At 45.8% G+C, this 20,294-nt stretch overlaps 1 protein-coding gene across 1 annotated transcript in view; it reads left to right on the top strand.

Annotated features, from left to right (window-relative positions):
• The window catches only part of LOC146194946 (uncharacterized), a 31,425-nt gene extending 18,088 nt beyond the window's left edge, over nt 1–13,337 (top strand). The window contains exons 4-5 of the mRNA XM_084596159.1: nt 8,973–9,056; nt 12,832–13,337. Of these exons, the coding sequence (XP_084452285.1) occupies nt 8,973–9,056; nt 12,832–12,965 (218 nt within the window). The 3' untranslated portion in view covers nt 12,966–13,337. The remainder of the gene's footprint in view (nt 1–8,972; nt 9,057–12,831) is intronic.
• Nucleotides 13,338–20,294: the final 6,957 nt, after the last annotated feature.

The raw sequence follows: 20,294 nt of genomic DNA, 5'->3' as shown, positions 1-20,294 counted from the left end.
AGGAGGACAGTAGCACAACTGTTCTGGAGTGGTACGAGTCCTCGAGCAACGACTAATTCCTTCTCGAGTAGTAGCGGAAGGTGCCCATTCGCGATGCCCTCGTAATCGTAGAACGAATCCTGCCTTACAAGAACCAGCACACTAGAACGTGCCGGAACCCTCACGTCATCGTCGACTATACACAAAACGTTCAGACCCGGATCTTCGTTTTCAATGCGCGCCACGGCTCGTTTCGTCGAAAAGGAAACACGCGCTTCTTTCAGGTCAATGACAGCGCCGTTGGTCTGCAGGAAGTCTAGACCAAAATTCGAGTCTTTCGAACACTCAGGAAGCACGATAAATTCTCCGACATACACAAAACCACGGATGCCGACCCGCGCTGTGCACTTGCCTGCAGGTTCAATCAAGTGACTTCCCGCCGTACGAATTTTCGGGCCGGACCGATGTGTCGAAACTTTCTTCAATTCTCGGGCGAGACCACAGCTCATTACTGAATAATCAGCACCAGTGTCGAGTAACGCGGTGACATCCATCCACTCCATCAATTGTTACACACAAATCGGAGGCAGTATGCCGGATGCTGTCGCTACCTGACACAAGCGAAATCTCGTCGGGTCGGCCTGACGATGATGGAGGATCTTCACATTTCCCGACATCAGCGACCCTGCCTCCGAAGGCCGCAGGTATTAATTTTCCCGGCCAGGGCTAGGAGAGCGGCGTCGGGAAGAGTTGGGACTTGTCGAACGGTTGCTCATCGGGGACGTAGACCGACGCTCTTGGTAAACGGATGTGACGGGGTACTGCCGCGCTGCAAGGTCACTTGCAATCTCATTAGGCCGTTCTGCATTCCGAGGGTAGAGGCCCTCCGAGGCGAAACCTCGCATGTTAACACGGCGGTACAGGCGCGCCCGGTAAAGGCGACTGGCTTCACCGCAATGATAGCACAGTGGCTGACGGTCCCGGGGCGGCCGCCATACTTGACTTCTCCGGGGTCGCTCGTACATTGGCGGAGGGGAGTAGCAAGGCTCCATGCGACTCCATGCGAGGTCCTCCATGCGAGGACCCTGCGGCTCCATTGCTATGGTTAGGCGGGGGAGCCTTACGTAGTACGGACGCGTAGGTGGGCCTCGCATCGAACGTCTGGCGGGAAACGCGCTGCTGGGGAACGTCAGCTACTTGCTCAGCTGCCATACGCACCTCGTCCCGGATGACTTCAGCCAGTGAAGGAAAAAGGTGTTGTGTTGCAGGGAATCCGGAGCGCTTGCAGTTCCTCCCGCACGACAGAACGGATGAGATTTCGTAATGCGTCCATGTCGCTGCCGACCTTCACAGGGGGTGTGTCGGACCCAATGATGTTCACACCACGGTTATACTGACGGGCTCGGTGCTGCAGCGTTGTCTCCATGGTCGCTGCCTCGCTGAGAAACTCCGCCACAGTGCGCGGTGGACTGCGCACCAGTCCCGTGAAAAGTTCTTGTTTAACGCCCCGCATCAGGTGACGCAGCTTCTTATCTTCTGGCATTTGTGGGTCTGCACGCTTGAAGAGGCGTGCCATGTCCTCAAAGAACATACGCACGCTCTCGTTCTGGCGTTGAATGCGCGAGTGTAGCGCAGCTTCTGCTCGCTCCCGGTGGTCGGCGCTAGGAAAAGTGGCTTTCAAATCACGACAGAAGGCTGCCCAGGATGGGAAGGAAGCCTCATGGTTTTCAAACTATGTCCGTGCAGACTCTTGAAGTGCGAAGTACACGTTGTCGAGTTTGCGCTCATCAGTCCACCCGTTGTAACGAGCAACTCGCTCGTAGTTCTCAAGCCAGTCCTCGGCGTCCTCGAACACGTCGCCATGAAAAGAGGGGGGTGTTCGCGGCTGATGGCACAGGATGTGGGTGGGAAGCCTGCTCTCAGATGTCATTGCAGCAGGTTCTACGGCCGTCTGAGGGTGTGTCGTCCTGGTAGCGGCAGAAAGGGGTCCGAATTCAGGGGGCTCTCCACGTAGGCGGGGGCCGAGGCGTTGATGTACGGGGGTAAGCTCCGTATTGACAGGCTGATTATGCAGGACTGGATCGATACCCAGCACCTCCACCAGATTTGTAACGTAACGTTACACAGCAGGCGCTCTGGCACTCTGGCACCGAAGAACACCAACAGCCAGTCAGGGCAGCACAAAAGCGGAGCACCGTTTTTCTTCGTCTTCTTTTCCGAATCGCCCTTTCAAATCTTCGTCGTCTATGAATGGCATGTGTCATTATTATTTAAAGGAGCAAACCGGAGGCAAAAGAACAGACAATAGTTAATATTTCTGTCCGCAAGCAACACGCATATCGAGAAGCAACGAAAAACAACGCAGATAGAGGACGCTACTTTGACAGAACCTAGGATGCATGAGTGTGCGCACTCATTGATTTCCACAAACGTGATATTGAAACAGTTTATTACCACTCAAAAAGCGCTCAAAAAAAGTTAAGAGCAAACGCGCCATGTGACCCAACCCCTGAAGAGACAGAGTAGCCGGCAGCGCACTAGCAGACGACGTCTGCCGCGTCGCTCAGTCTTTTATCTCAGCGCCGCGGTGGCAGGAGCCGAAGCGGGCCGCCCGCTCAGGAGATAGTTTGTAAACTATGCGTATTTAAAAAGAAAACCGTGCCAGCGCAGACGCGGGCACCCACCGTTCGCTCACCCGACTGCTGTTCATGCCATGACAGTTGCAAGCGGCGAGAGGTCCAAAGACAGCTGCGCCTGAGTCTGGAGGCTCAAACAAATGCGTCCGGAAGCTCACGATAATAGTCGGTCAGGGTCTTGTGGCCCTGAGGTATGCAGCACAGGCTCATGTCTGGAAACTCGGAACACCGGCAGAGGCACCGATGAGAATGATGTGTCCGATCGCTCTCTTCTCTTTTTTTTCCCGCAACGATTTTCATTCACTACATTCTCCATGTCACCTGTTCAAGCGCCACACTTATAGTGCTCCGGGCGTTCGTTTCCGGCTTCCTCTTTGTAGTGTGGTGAAAAAGTTTAATTAAAATGTTTAGGAGATTCCAGTGGCGGTTGAAATCCTCATTCTGGAACCCCATTGGCGTAGGCTGCGGTCCGATCTCTTTCGACGTCTCTTTTGCTGCTTGTATCCGAGCTGATCTGAGCTACCTCCCACCCCTCCTGCGTTGGCTTGTTATTTATTCTTAGTTCCTTTGTGGCGTTGCTTATTTACAGAATAACAATAGAGCTTCGATAATGAAAAAAAAATGATTTTTTTATTGGCCTCCTTGAAATACCTTGACCGCAGCAAGCGATATTATGTAGAATTTAGAAAAATATTGGGGGCTTAAGCTTTGCTTGAATCAAGTGGTAAGACCCAAAGCTCTTCAAGAATAGCTTAGCAAGGTTGTACACAGTTTGGCGGCATGAAACGCTCATGTGTCCCCTTAAAATTTGACACGGCAGCGCCAATTATACTACGTTGTCATCCTGGAATTATTCGATATAATTTTTTTATTTGATTCGGCGTGAGGGAAGGTACATCTTGTCGTACATTTGGGTAGCAGCCTGCACTAAATTGGATCATGTTCATACGAGCTCAGCTGGTTGAAATATTACGCTGTACATCGATTAGAAGGTCTTATACTCTTAAAGAAAGACATACATTTTCAAACGAAAGTAGTTTGGAGGTGTACCTATGCTCCACCTTTAATGGCATCAGAGATTGTGGTAATGAAATCCGTTTTCCTTGCGGATTATACTGTGCAGTATACTGCGCAGTATACTGTGCAGTATACTGCGCTTATTGCATGCTAAACTGGTTCTTGAACTAGAAGCACCGGAATTCAGGAAGCCGACGCCTCATAATTGATTACATGGGTTGTAGCTGATGTTTCTTTGTTGGGAGGCCCGTTCATATTGCAGACCATGGGCATAGCAGGCACTACAGAGACAGCGGTTGTCAGAATTTGGAAAACCTCCATCCTTGACACAAGCATCTGAGAAAAGGTATCTGCAAAAGAGCTAAACAAACGCTCCTTCACAACCGGTATAGACTTTTAAATGGCAGAGGTCACAGCAGAAGAAATAGTACATTCTAAGGAAGCTGAGTGTGGCGCAGTCACAGCATCAAAACTCGAGTTGCGATCTTTTAATATTGCCGCTGCCTCCCCACGCGAACGACATTTTCTGCATTTTTCAAGAAGCGCAATCTCAATGTTACCAGAAAAGCGACTAGAATCAGAAGCAGCGTGTTAGGCGGAGCACGGGCAGCAACTCAACACTTCAGATGCACATTCGGTTGCGGAATGGGGACCACCACATGAGCCACTGCGAATTGCGGACCTGCAGGCATTTACACGTCGGTGTCCAAAACTCCAGAAATTTCGGCTCTGCAGCGGACGTGAAGCTAAGGGCTCAACTCAAAACACGTATGGCAGGTTTTTAACTTCAGACAGGAGGTGAGGTAGGCGAAAGTTAAAATGACACTCTCTGTATGTATGAGAGAATCATCTGCGGGCCAGTGCACCGGTAAACGGAACCCACGCCAGGAGGGACAAGCACCTTCTAAAGTGCTTCCGGGGGGAGGTTTGCATGAACGCCACGCCACGGGCAATGCCTTCCAAGCACGTGAGGTGCGGGGGGACAAAAGCCCCTACAGCTGAGTCGCCAGACCTGACATACGCCACAAGGTCCCTCAGGATCTCAAAGTTTGATGATCTATTTGCCTGTCTTGCCAAATCGCTTCAAGTCCGAAATGTCTATGAAATGTGGAGTAATAGAGCGAGGCTGCTCGTAATAACTTCAGACTTGTTTAATTGAAAGGAAGCGATGCAAAGGGTACCGACTCCGCCGGACGATTAGCCGACCAGGGCGAAGAACCCTGACCTGCGAAGAAACCGCCATAGGCGGAAGTAAATGACCTAACCTAACGAGGTATATTTATTAAATAGTGTTCAATCCTTATTCGTTGGTTCGGTAAGTCTATAGACACGATGCCTCACCGACGCTGCTAAGCAGCCCTCAGCTGGACAGCGAAAGCCCCAAGACTTATTGTCATTCGCCGTCATTCAGTTCATCATTCTTGGACTGAAGCAACACATATTGCTCAACCACTCCGAAATCCTCGTCCTACACATATTGGCATTAGGAACCAAGCATGGCCTACACATTGTCGCTCTGAGAATAAAATGCCGGGTCTGTCAGCAATGAAGGGTAGACAGCGGGCAACATTGGGTACTTGTTGAACACTAAGCAAAATATGAACCGATACAAAACAACTATGCGCTGGCCACTGTTCGGATAGCATTATTTGTCCCCGTATTACTGCGTGCTAGTCCGGATGATAATAGACGCTCTTGTTTAGGTTCAGCGATAAATTGAGGCTTTCTTTCAAGTCAGTATTTTTGTGTGTGGCCTTTCTGATGAATTGGTGCGTAGCTACCTGCGTTCTATATAGGTGTAAATGCTTACGGGCGGCACTTATTCTTACCTGCAGTAGAGTCGTTTTCTGGCTGCCACCGCAGTTTGTATATTTAGCTATCTAGTTTGGAGTATTTTCAATCGGTGTCTTGGCGGAGCGCTCGAGCTCTGTGCAGCCTGCCATTATTTTCTCAGTAGGCCCTTATGACATGAGCGTATGAGAAATTAATGTGTGGTTACAATCTCTTGTGCTTGCTCTCGTGTGCTTGCCAAAATGCTGGAGTTACTGATCGTTACCGCGAAGCTTAAATTCTGTATACAAAATTAATATTGGGATCCTTAGCAGTGTCTGCGTTGAGTCAAATTGTTTAGTGTGGCAGAAGTGGTCCTCAAATATTTATGTTCACTTGCATGCAAATTAAGACAAGATAAGGTTACTGTTTGCTGCGGGAAATATATGCGATTTTTGTGTTACTGCTGCTAGTTGGAAATCAGCCAAACTATCTCCAATAGATTCATGATCTGTGACTCGTGAGTGAGCCTTACTTTCTTTGTTAACCACGTGATCGTAAAAAGAGTGGGCAGCTCTTCAGCATGATGCGTTGACCATTTGAAGCCTCTTCGTGCGGGCAAAAGACAAAGTGGAATATAAAAAAAATTGTGCGGGGAGCAGGTTAGAAGATATGTAAATGTAAAGCATGACGACGGCACTTAGCAGCACCCTATATTCGCCGATCTTCTGAGCAGATCGCCTTCTTTTGCACATATACGCCAACACTGTTCTTTGTAACCCACCGCTATGATATGCGATCGCGCAAAGAGTTGCATAGTGAAACTCGAATGTTCCGAGAATTTAGCCTATGGGCTTCCCTGTTGAGGTCAAATATCAATTGCCTCTAGCTAAACAGATGAGAAAATATCCAGAGACAAGAGGCAGGTCCAGCTGTCTGACATGACTACCATAAAGTTAGAACAAAACATGCTAGAGTCCAATTAGATGAAATTTATTTAATACAGTGCGCTGAAATAAAATGTTGCACTGAAATAAAATACTCGAATGAGTGAGAACGGGCACATTCATTTTATTTCCTGTCCTCATATTGGTGACAGGGAGCGCCGACCGGACTGCATTGTCTTTCTCTCCCGGCAAATGTTACATTGTCATGAGGAGGTATAACAATCGGATAGTAGAGAAAAAAATCTGGAAAAAATTGGCAATGTGGAAAACTTTTTTTATGATATTGTTTTTGTTTTTTGCCCTGCACCATTCGTCATTTCGAGGAGTCGAAAACTATGTGCTGTTTTGCAAGGCGCGAGAAACGGAAACCCAGAGTTCGTTGATGTACCGGAACTGGCTCGGTGGATCTCTCTTTTAATATTAGGTGGATGAAGGGGATATGAACTTGCTCCATCTTTGCTTTATGTAACGGATAATTTATGTTGTGGGGATGGTAGATTTCCTTCGCTCGCAAGACAGGGCGAACACACTCTCCATTTCACGGGAAAATCTCATCCTGCCCCTCGCACCGTCTTGTCCCGGAGATGCTACGGAGAGGGCGAGGGTGAGAGGGACGGAGAAGGTCGCCCTCCTTCCCCCTCCCCTCTCAGCTTCCACAGACAGCATATGCATCATTTAGGAGAGACGACACATGCGGGCGCGGATCTTGCTACGACCGAGCAATACTATTGGGAGCTCCCAGTAAGCACTTTGGCCCGCTGACAGTGCCTCGGTGTTTCGGTCTACAATGGCTCGGCTGTAGTCTTAGCTAGTAGCGTGGCCCTCGGCTCTTAGAGCAGAGTGCGACCACCGTTAGACCCCAGAATTGATATAATTCTCCTTCTTGTATGTTTAATGTGGCGGCTTAGTTTTAGTTTTCCTCATCTGGAATTGGTTAGCAGATCAATGATGGCACGTTTTAATGCTTGCAAAGCATATCTCAGCCTGTTTTGTGGGAACGCTCTTTCATAATCTCTTCCGTAAGAATTTGGTTGTCAAGCCAAGCTTCCCCAAGGTTACTGAAGAAGATGATTTAAATTGCAAAGTAGAGAAGCGCCGGGGTTTCTGCCGTGATGTCGCAACACCTAACACGCCCAGCTGGTACCGGGGCGCCACGGCCATCGCTGAGTTGCGTGCCGAAACCGGTGGTGCCAGCTATGTTTATTGTCCAAAACATGACTCTCCACTCGCATGAAAGAATCGGCGACCTGTCTTGTTTAAGTTTGTATTTTTTTGAACACTGCATAATCTGCACTCTAGATATGCAAAAGCCTGAGCTGTGCAGCTACACACAGTATATTTATTGCGCGCCCGGTCTAGAGCTTGTAAAAGCGGAGCTCTTGCCGCACAATGGACATTGTCTTTCTTTGGAGCGCGTTAGTTGCAGTGTCATATATTGTAAGCACTGCGACTGAACTTCATCTTCACTTGAGTGTAATCATCATCGGGCATCTGGTCGTCGTGGGGAGAAGACGAAGGGTTGATGAGCTTTGGCTAGTCGGTAGCTGCTGCTTCTGCTTATCTGAAATCGAAAGGTTAATTTGCTGGTGCGTTCTTCTGCCTCACAATTTGTTTTACTGGAAAGCAAACGAACAGTATTGGTCACACTTCTCCCGCAAGTTTGAGATTGGACAGTACACCGTCGCTCCTGTCGCGTGACATTCATTGACACGCGTCCGATGAAGTGCAAATTCAATCGTGGGATTGGCGTTAATACCTCGCTCCTATCGCACGGCGTTCTAATAACGACGGGGTGTTCTAACAGAAGCCGGGAGCGCGTTAAGCGAAGGCGACGCGCATGAACTTTTTCTTTTTCCATTGCGCCACATCTATCGTACCGTCGCCCTCTACCATGACGTCATGTTGTTGCTAGGATGCGCCATGTCGTAGCGCCGCCTGTCTTCATTCAAACACATTGGCAAGACGTCCACAAGAGCGCATCACTTTTGTCATGCCATTGTGCCATGGAGACGGTAGGAACGATAGACAAGAACTAAGATATATTTCGCGCATGCCCGGCGTGGCTTAGCCGGTCAACGTGTTCAGCTGGTGATCCGGTGGTTAGGAGTTCGAATCCCGGCGGAGGATGAGTGTTAAATATGACCCCGCCGTTATTTGACTGACCGGTTGAAATTACACTTTATTCGCGTGGACGCACATATACTTCTGAGTCTATAAAGGCTTTCGCCCTAAAGGGAGGAAACATAGGCTGAAACTGCTGCGACAAAGACATCTGTCATCGCGTCGACGGAATACCAGTCCATTGAAAAGAATCTTGTCAAGGGCGAAAGCAAACCACGATCAAAGGGACAGCAGTGATAGCGGCAGGCACTCGATGGCTATGCGCTTTATTTGGTTCCAGGATATTTGGTTATCTACAAGTGTGTAGCCAAGAGTAACGTAGCATTCGCTCTCAAACTAGGCTTAGAAAAGTTGAACGTCAATACATTTTCCCGCAGAATTATTTTTAGTACTTTTCCTGAAATCGTTTTCAGGCGCCATTCCATGCTCCTTAATTAAAAAAAATAAAATAACAAATACGGCAACAGCGAATACATGAAAAAACTGCTCTCTTCTATTACAGAACCAAGCGAAACTTTCAAACTTACTATCGCCTACATCGAGTCGGAGACGTGTGTAATCGTTCGCCACAGTTACGTTGATGAAGGTAAGAACTCGTGGGGTGAGTGTAACGTACTGCGTTGCATCAAATTAAAGAAACACAAAGTACAAATATTTGCTTTTAGTTATTGGTCCGCCGCTGTATTTATCACCCCGTACCTAAATGTGTTCATACGTGGACAACATTGATCCCTCTACGATGTGTCACTGTACTACAGTGAACTCTAAAAATAAGGCAAACGTACGCTCCTCTTGACAGCACGTTCTTTGCATAAAGAATTGGTTTACACGAAAAGAAAAGGTGCAGAGCATGTCACACGTGCTCAGTAGACGCCTAAACCACAAGTTCAGGGAAAGGAGGAAGGTGGCATTAGAAGTTGAAATAAATAAATAGGAGTCGTAGTGGAGGGCTACGGAGTAATTTCGATCACCTGGGGATTCTAACGAGCAATGCCATCGCACAGCACACGGAAGTTTCTCGGTTTTACCTCCATAGAGATGCAGCCGCCACCGGTTGGGTTCGAAGCCGCATACTTCGCCACAGTATATGGCTATCATAACCACTGTGCCACTGATAGGGCCACATTTGGTAATTAAATACAGGTTTAGAAATTAGAGAAAGTATTTTACCCTTAGCAGTTTCTTGTATATTTGGGTAACATCAAAATATCCCTGCCGGTGGTAAAGGCTATCAAGGGGCATTATTGAATAAATACTATACTTCGGAAATACTCGCATAATTTTGAAACGGCCGACGTAGCTATAGAGCCAATAAAAGTGAACCAATGTTCAGTTGCGGCGAAATCCTAATCATAAGTCTCACTACACCCACTCCAGGGGAAAGGCCTCACATTCATCACATTTCACCTTATTTTCCCGGCGAAGTACCACCGAATTAAATTAAGCCTCACCCCTTTCGTAATCTATCCATCCACCTAACCCTTACAAGCCACCAGTTATCATGCTTCGCAGTAGGCGACATGACTTTGGCTCTTTCTTCATCTCCACAAGGGTGTCAGTAGTTTCCATGTGTTCCTTGTCCCATTTTTTGTACTCCATATAAAATTATACCTATCACCTTAGCAATGTTTAATAGCTAGAATAATATTTAAATAAAAAATTAATCTTTTTTAAACTTAAAAACGTTAATAGTAGAGCAGTCGCCACCATGAACCTATTTTGAGATGAAAATCTGATAGCTCAAGCACGTTTTATCCATCGGCATTCAACAGCAGCTTCCAACCGCTGTAAACGTCTAGTCGCCCATCTTGTGGTCATTTCCGCTCTTAAACGAAGAAAAAAAAAAAAAAATATATATATATATATATATATATATATATATATATATATATATATATATATATATATATATATATATATATATATATATATAAATACACTCATGCTACATTCTTAGGATAACGTCTAGCGTGAGGAAATATGTCACTCTTACATAAATCAGTGCAGCGGGTAACGAAATGAATGTGTTTCGTAGGATTTTTTAGGCATCCAATATACCCGTGTTTGTTTTAAAAAAAATGGGCATGGAGGTAGCCGTGGAAACAATTTTTAACACGCTGCAAGTTTCAGGTTGTTAGAAGTGTTCAGTTAAGAATTTGTTGATCAAAATTTTTGTACTGTTAGTATGATGACTGTACTCCAGTTACTCATCATCGCATGAAGCTTGCATGAAGGTTTGATGCGAATAACATTTTCCAGCTAAAATATTTGTCCTGAAAAAATGTTGAAGAGCAAGTGAAGGGAACGCATTTTTATTTTTCATCACGCTCAAAAAGTAACCTGTTCCTTATTAAGGTGAAAACCTGTAATGCCTCATTATTGTCAGCAGGATCTGTCGGCAGAGGATGTCACACTTTCGAGGGAGATAGTTAAAAATAAATACATAAACTTTGTGTCCCGGATGTGCCAGGTCGCGGATTTTTTTTCTTTATTGCCTGGCTTTGGCACAAGACATAACATACAAGAAAACTCAGACCAAAACATGAAAAAAGACACACAAGGCAATGTACATGAATTATTGTCATGATCAGCCATACGTGTTATACTGGTCTCGTCGATTTAAAATCCCCGCAGCGAAAACAAAGGCTCTACCCTTGAGAGCCATTCGGGTGGTCCTGCTGCCACGTTTTGAATGGCAATAAACCCACTCCATACTTTCTAGTTCTCCATACAACAGTTGCATCTTGCCTGTACTCACCTATGGGGCTGAAACGTGGAGGCTAACCAAGAGAGTTCTACTTAAGTTGAGGACAACCCAGAGGGCTATGGAACGAAAAATGGTAGGGGTAACATTAAAAGATAGAAAGCGTGCAGAGTGGGTCAGAGAAATAACTCAAGTAACCGACATTCTAGTAGAAATTAAGAAGAAGAAATGGACATGGGCAGGACATGTAGTGCGAAGAGTGGATAACCGCTGGTCGCAGAGGGTAACAAACTGGATTCCAAGGGAAGGAAAGCGTAGCAGGGGGCGGCAGAAAGTTAGGTGGGCGGATGAGATTAAGAAGTTCGCAGGGGTCAAGTGGATGCAGCTAGCACAGAACCGGGTTAAGTGGAGAAATATGGGAGAGGCCTTCGCCCTGCAGTGGGTATAATCAGGCTGATGATGGTGATACTTTCTAGAAATTAAATTCCTGCAGGTCTCGCAACCCTGTCGCAGTGATAGCCCGCCATTCTGGACCGTCATATAGAGTGGAGGCCCATAAGCATAATTATGTCATATTGACCCCACCTTCATTCTCTATGCGCAAATATCGAGTGCCATGGAGTGTCTAGTGGGAACTTCTTTATGGTCCGTTGTAATATATCCCAAAAATATACCCCTTCCCAACAATGTAAAAAAACATGATCTATTGTTGCCGACTGCTTACAGGTTAAACAATTGGCTCCAAACGGTAAACAAAAAACCCTTCCCCCCTAAAACTTCGTGAAACGTTCTTCATAGCTCCCTATGTCTACAGTCAGGATAGCGGGATTCCGCGAGTGACATATACTGCGCCTCTAATTTTTGTAATAATAACGACGGTAACTTTGATGCGTTCAATGAAATGCTGGTTGTATTCGAAAAGGGGCGCACCGTGTACCATCACGACAGGTCATGACATCGCCAGGCGATTTATGCATAGACGAAGCTAATACCGTCACGCGTCGGATCCAAGCGTCCTTGCGGCGCCTTTCATCTGCCGCTTCCTCGAACGTCGCACCACGCAGCAAACAGAAGCAAACCCAAATACCTAGAAAGCGTTAGTACGGCAGGCATCAGCGGCATCTCAAATTGATTTACAGGATAGAAAGGGTGCAATATCTGTCAGCCTTCTCAACGGATAAGTGTATCACGGCATAGAGGAAGGGAGGAAGGTGGCAGTGAAAAAAAAGAGAGGGCGATAGAGGTGTCGTAGTGAAGGGCTACGATCCACCGCGCTATAATGGCTTTCGCCTTATCGTACTTGAGTACAGCTTATCCTTTACTAGTGCAATGAGCCCTCTAGAAGTTTTGTTTTCAAGCGTATTGCGGTAATCATTAAATAGGTTTCTTGGATAAATATTTGTTCACTATTCTTCGCCCTGCTAGTGGATTCGAGGCTGTCGATTTCTCCCTGCGTATAAATCAGACGACTGTATTCTCAAAACACTTTTTTACAGCTGTGATATCTTAAGCTTTACCAGCGCAACTGAATTTCGATACTGCTATTTAAGTTTTCGCACATTACCTACCGCTTCACCGGTGAAATAAATTTTCTTCGGTTCTTTCGTAATTTTCACGTAATTGTTTATCAACAATGGCGACAATTTTCTCCTTGCAGGAAGAGGCTGCAGCTACTGGGTACCAGAGAGCCAGCTGGGTAAAACGATCAGATGCTGCGAGTTTATATTTGACCTTCTCTGTGGCACCCCGCAAAAACACGCCATCTACGAGGAGGGCGGTTGCCCCGAATGATCCCGATTTGACCGGGCTAGCCACACAGATGAATATTTCCTTGCACATAAAGGCTTCATTTAGCCATGGTCTAGCAGGTGTTTATAACGACATGAAAGTGCTTCCAACTGGACACAGGAGTTTTTATTTTGTTTGACACTGCCTTTGTCGGTAAGACGTGAAATTGTATCCAAAAGCGCAATAAAGAGAAACCAATCGTGAGTTCACAGTTTTAAAGCGGGAGAGCTGATGCCAGGATGTACGTAGCGAAATCTAAGGCATAGCTTGATTAGCCTTGTTTAATCTTGATTGCACGTCCTGGTTAGTGTGGTTGCCTGGCTAGATAGGTCTTTCCGGCTCGTCGCCTTCCTTTGTTTTTATTCCAACGCATAACCCTACTGAAAAATCCTGTATAAAATTCGTACAGAAAATCGTATACAGGTTTACTGTACAGGATCTGGGAAACAGGATTGGGGGCTTTTTCAGAAAATTCCTGTACTGCCCTGGAAAGTCCGGAATGAAACCGTGCGGAGCTCTGTTACCGGAATGGCCTGTATTGTTGTGGCTCTTGTTTCCGGAAAGAAACGCGTCGCCAGGGTGGAAAAAGCATGCAACAATATAAAATAAAATTATATATAAAATAATAAATAAAATTAAAAAAAAAATAAAAAAAAAAATTTACTACAAAGTGTGAAATCGAACCTCGGTCCTCATGGTCTTCAGACGGGCACTTTAACCAATACTCTTTTTTTTTCTTTACTGCCGGTCATCTCCAACATAAAACAAAACAAAACCAACAAAAACGCGCTACAAACAGAATGCTCACAGCAGAGCGCTTACCACAAGCATGACACTGTTAATACAGAAGCCGGCAGGCTCATATGAGTTGCCTTTGTCAAGTTAAAATTCTTTCAGCTCGCATAGTGGTTCGACTCTTGAAATCCAGTCTGGCACAGTGGTCTTTATTTGTGCATTTCAACCAATGCGTGTAAACTCTCGCGAAAATAGAGGCTTGCAGGGCGGGCGTCAGAGTCACAGTGAAAACCCGCCATTCTGGAACGCCATAGACTGTGCAGGCCTATTAGCATAACCGTATCTTAACCGTATCCCACCATTATCAAGTGGAATCCCTTAACCACTACCCCACAGCGAGTTATGGTTACAGTGGTTATTATTCAGTATATGTAGCTACTTTTGCTCTTTCGTACTTTGTATATTTTCCTTGGCTGTAGAATTAGTGGCCGTAATTCACCGATCCCCTTTTAACACGCTGAATATCTTTGCAGGCTATCACGAGGTTTCACAAATGTGCCGTATTTTTATAATGCGTCGCTTTATTGAAGGAAAACCTCAATATATCATAATTTACTAGTGCTGATGTGTTTTTCGTCATCTACGAATGCTTGTAAGTTTTCTTACATACAGAGATATCCGGTGCACTAACACTTGTAATACTGGGCGTTTTAGCTCCACGTGCTACCAGCGGAGCATCGATGTCATTGAATACACTTCCGACTGAGCGGTTTCAATATGTAAACATTCGAGAACGCGTCGCCCGGTGTGCGGCTATCTGCGCATCTTTCGATGGTCAGCGATGTTCGTTTATTTTTTCTCGAACAGTTTTTGGTCATCGCTAGCGAAACCATACGTTCGTGTTTCCACTTTCGCGTTGAAGGCGGCAGATCTTCAGTCGCAGATATCAAGACGCACCGCAGGATCGTACGAGCTGCAGCGACTGTTGTACGCGCAAAAGCGGCGCGACGCGCTTATTGCTTGCTAGCGCACACTTCGACGGCTTCGCATTTTCGAGGTATTTGCGAAACGAAGCGTGCCCTTTACATACAGAATAGTTGTATATTATGTTTGGTATCATGCTTATTTAGTGCGCTGGCGTGTCCGGCATGGTCATTCTGGTTGAGCTTCGTCGATCGGTCCGGCTTCTGTTCAGAAGCGGAATACTCTGCCCGGTATCAGTTCCAGAAATGACGCGTTCGACGGTTTCTGGTTAATTGATACAGGCTGAACCGAAATGAAACGTGCGCAGCTCTCATTCCGTAAATTCCTGTATGGTCCGTGGCCCTTGCTGCAAAAAAAAAAATGGACGCCAGGCTGGAAAAAGCATGCAGAGCAATAAAATGACGCCACTACATTTGAAAAAGAAAACGAAAGAAAAAAAAAGAAAAAATATTTACATGTGATTCGAACATCGGTCTTCTCAGCCAGCAAGCACGCACTTTACCACTATTCCAAGGTTTTTTGTTTTTTTTTTCTTTATTGCCGACTTTGACATTTGAAAGTGAAATCAGAAATACAGTGCATAAAACGCGTAAGCCAGGCTTCGGCAAACACGGATTAAAATTCTCTCAGCGACACCAAAACATCAAGCAAGGTAATCCATTCTGGTGGATCAGGGAGTGCTCGGTAACACACTCTTGGCGAAACGACACTTTCAACAAAATGCTCGCGAACAGGTCGCACGACAAGATCAGCATTGCATCCTGTGTTTTTGCTGTGTTTATTTGGGCTTCGACATGGGAGAGAACAAGTCGAACCAATCTTTTCCTTCCTGCCAAGAAGGGAGGACTAGGGCTTGTGCATCTATTTATGCGCCAGGTTGTATCGCGCTTTATTTATCTACGCGACCAAAACAATCCATTTCTCCGGACAGTGATTCAAGTCAGGCTCAGCAGACTCCTTCCAGGGTTCGTGGTGTCGTCATGTCAAAATATGTGCGGTGCCGTGACTGGATATCTGCGGGAAGTTATGCTTGCTTATAGGTTGTTAAATGTGCGTTTCTCTCATGAATATCTGTGCAATGTCACCAACAAGAAATTCTATAGACACCTCACTGACATCATGCTTCCCCAGCCATTGTACCGTTTGCCATACCGTGGAGGCCCCGGACAAGACGTCCTTAAAAGAGTTAAGAGAATGCCGGTAATATCTTCAGTCAAAACTTTTTTCTTTAAATTGCACACTAACACGCTACCAGTTAAGACATGGCTTCATAGCAAAGGCATCTTCGTACCCTGGACTACCAATAGTTTTTTATGCAAAAAACCTGAAACAATAGAGCATGTTTTTCTTGACTGCTGGTACCCAATATTTCACTGGGATGTTTTACAGCGCACGCTTAAGAAACGGTTACCACTCGATCCATATGGAATAAGGTTCTTGCCGATAGAAACATCACAGGATATACCATATGATTTGATTATGCTTCTGGGCCTGCACTCAATATGGAATACCACTACTCCAAGGTAGGATACGTTGCTAGTGGTTATGTTTCTGCTTATGTAGTCGACATTGCTCTTTTGTAGTTTGTGTATTTTTGTAGGGTGTGGAATTTGTGGTCGTAATTTAACGATCGCTCTTTAAACACGTTGAATCTTTTTTCCTGGCTATAACGAAGGGTTATCCGTGTCCCGCATCTTTACAATGCATCGCTTTCTTGCAGACAAACCTCAGAATGTCACAATTTAATAGTGCTGATGTGTTTTTCATCGTCTTCGAACGCATGCAGTTTTTGCTACATATAAATATATGCGGTGCACCAACACTTGTAATACTGCTTGTTTTAGCTTCACCTGCTAAAAGAAACGCTACGTTCTTTCTTGCACTTTCGCGTTGAAGGTGCAAATCTTCAGTCGCAGATATGAAGATGCACCGCAAGATCGTACAAGCTGCAGCGACTGTTGCATACCCAAAAGCAAAACGCGATGCATGTATGTACTTGCTAGCGCACACATCCACGGCTTCATATATTCTAGGTATTTGCGAAACAACGCGTACGCCGCATATACAGAAAAGTTGTAACATATAATATGTATCGTTTCATGCTTATTTAGCGCGAAGGCATGTTCCGACGTCGTCATCCTGGTTGAGCTTCACGATCCACCCGAATTGTACTCAGAAGCGGAAATACTCTGTCCCATATCAGTTTCATTCATAATGGGTTTGTCCGGTTTCTGTTAAACCGGACATGACCTATCTTGTATATGAGCTCAATACAAGACTGGTCGCCCTGTTTCTTATCCATACCGAAACTGGGATGTCATGTATAAGATGCATAATGAAAATGGTCTGCCCTGTATTAACTCTATAACGGACTGGATCGCCCGGATTGAGATTTATACCGGACATGTCCTGTCCGAAATAAACCCGTCCAAGCTTGAAAGAGGACTGATCAAACCGGTATGAAATTTATACGGGATAATACAGGACCGGATCAAACCCGTTTGTCGCGATACGGGATTTTCCACTAGGGAAGCCTGGCTTCTTTAAGCCTTTCCGACTCGCATTCCTTGGCTCTAAACACTGCGGCGCTGACGAACCAACCGCTTTTTATAGGCAACGGGCATTCGCTGGGAGCCGCCGCGATTGCCTAGCAGGCCAGCGCCAACCTGTGATCAGCAGTGAGTTTTGCAGGATCGCTCACGCGCAGCCGGTGTAGTAGGCTTGGTATTGATGCGTGAAACCGAATGCATCGTAAAGAAAGCTGGCTGCAAGATGGCTAATTCGACGGCGATTTATGCCTTAAATATAGTTTATTTATAAGTTCTTTTATTTTGCAAAGGCAATTTAGGTATGAGGGGTACTGTTCCGATGCGGGACGCGTATAAAATGATAAGGAGGTGATCTGTGGCTCCCCTGGAAATTAACAAAGCAAACTGTACACCTCACACTTCCTCTTAAAAACACATGTATAAAATTGGCTTACTGTTTGGCTGCTGCTAACGGCTTTTCGGATTGGCAGTGCGTGTGAGTTGTCATATTGCATTGCAACGCGACATAACTTCAATGTCTCAACAGTGTGGTGCCTGGACTTGCATTGCCACCTGCAAACAATTTAAAAATTGATTTTGGCTAAACAAACTTCTCTGAATGAAACCTAAACTGTGTCTCGATTCAGTCAGATACTCTGAGATGATCCCATCGAGAAATTGGAACCATGCTGCGCTGCATATCTGGCTGCAAAAGCCGTCGTGCCGTAGATTTTAGCATATTTATAGCACGAGAATTCTAGGACTTTGTGAGGACACTACCATACACTCAGCGTGTTGAGGCTGAGTTCAGGACAGCAAGAAAAACAAAAATGATACTATTTTAAGGTAAACTGATTTGGTAGGACGGGCGAAAGCTTTTTGGCACAGATTGAAGCTGTTGTAGGCAATAAACAGCGCCAGGGCATGTTGCAGTTTGGACGCAGGGTGATGAGCTACGGTTAGCTACCGGTCTTCGTACTCGCCTCTCACAAGAAATTACTGGATTCGAATTCTCTCATTTCCAACCGTTTTTTCACTCTGTAATCGGCAAAGGCTTCACGCAAGATTCGTGGTTCAATTTGACCTTGTTAAGTCTAGACTGGTGCATTAAACATACGTGAAATGGTTCAGCTGTTGCACTACTCATTTAAAACACGAAATTTTGATGAAGAACCCACCACGTCTGACATGCTTACGCAGGTAAAGAAAATATTCATCGGAGAAATAGTTGCACATATGAGGAGAATATCATTCAAACTGAAAAACAGCTGCTAATGCACGTCTGGCTAAGGTGAAATAAAATGTGCCAAATTAGCGCACAGCTGATTTTACAGCTGAACTTAGGCCATAATACGTTTCCTTTACACATTTCCACCACTAAAAGTATTTTAACCTTAGAGGAGGCGGGTGATAATCCTTTGCGACGACCTAAATAGGAAATAAGCATGTATATTTAGAAAAAGTTCGCAAACTATTTCTTTTTTTTTGCACTCTCCCGGCGTACCCCAAAAGTTCGCCAGCTGTTAATTTAAATCACGTACTACATACGACGGGTACAGTAGCATGCTTCATGTAAAACCGGCTCCTGCAGCAGTCTGCCTCGCGTGCCGTTGTTTCTGAAATGGGTATTTATTGCAGCCAAATGGGAACGTACAAAGGCTGGCACAAGAAACGTATTTGTAATTGCAGATGTAGAGCGAGGCAGAAATTCTGAGCGATTTTTTTTTTCAAGAAAGTTTTAGTAATATAAAGCGATTGCCTAACAATTGGTCCAACTGTTGGTTTAGCAGCACGCAGGATGGGCCTCTTCATTTTCATTCGAAACGAGAACAAAATGCTTCCTCCATAGTATCTACTGACGTTTGGGGAGGACATTTAGATCTATATTGCGTAAGCTGCATTAGTAGAACTCATTCTCCGGTAACCGAAATGCGCTCTGTCCAGCATGAGAACATTTGCCAGAAGTTCAGCTGGAATCAAATGACCGGTATAAGCTGTCAAACAGGGTTCATGGAGACATATTATGTGTTCATATGTTCGGAGTCGACAACGCAACGATTTATGTTTAAAATCGACTGTCTTTGCAAACTGAGAATTCAGCAGCATCCACGCAGCAAACGGATTGCAGCCATTTCCCCACGTGCGGCCGACGAAAGTATCTTACAACAAGTGCACTCCTCACCGCGACCGGCGCTTAAGTCGGCGCCGGAGTTGGGAGGAGGGAGGAGGAAACAACTTTCCGTAACACATTACTACGCGTCAAGAATGTCCTGGGCCAGGGTCACAAAGGCCAACTTATCTTCCACCTGGTCCGATGTTAACCAAGCCCGCCCCGTTGGGGCTGGAAATTGGGGTGATTGAATTGCGACAGGGCATGAAAACATGCAACGTTCTAAGTTGCACAGTGTTCGGAACAATTTGGACATGCAGGGGAATGTCTGATTCGGTATAAAAACCTGTTGAATATACAGCACCGCTACGCGCGATAGCTGTTATCTTCCCTCCTAACTTCCTAGCTGCCGCCAAACAGCGCGGCGCACGGCTTCTCCTCTCGAGCGTCTCCGCTGCTCTCTTCGCCTCCGCTGCTGTTATGCGCTTAAATGTCATGCGCAGCGCTCCTGTTTACTCCTCTCCGTGTTCCGCGCATGCTCACTAGTGCCCTGTCTTACATAAGGTGAAATGCTCTGGTCGTATACACGCTAGATGGCGAGGAGGTGGGTGCACGGCAGCGGCGGTGAGGGTGGTGCAACAACGGTGGAAAATGGTGCAATGGCGAAATTACTGCATCGTGGCCAGTGCAGTAATTGCTACAAAACTTCAGTTATGGTATCAATAACAAGCTGTGAAAGAGTTGCCGGATTCAATGAGAGCGAGAGAAGATCTGTTTCATATCTCCAGGCTTAGATTCTGTCAAATACGCCCGGAGCGAAAGGAAGAGGCATCGGTGTGTCGTGCGATAGAGTCCATTTAAGGATCCCCAGCTGATATAAAGGGTACTCTACTATCGATCATATCCATACCATCAACCAAGTGATAAAACAAAATTTTCGGAACATAACCAGCTCTTATACATAGCATTCATTGA

The sequence above is a fragment of the Amblyomma maculatum genome, chromosome 3, assembly GCF_055883805.1.
Source record: "Amblyomma maculatum isolate TAMU_Amacu chromosome 3, ASM5588380v1, whole genome shotgun sequence".
NCBI lineage: Eukaryota > Metazoa > Arthropoda > Arachnida > Ixodida > Ixodidae > Amblyomma > Amblyomma maculatum.
The sequence above is the reverse complement of the archived record's forward strand: the minus strand, read 5'-3'. Positions and strand labels throughout refer to the sequence as shown.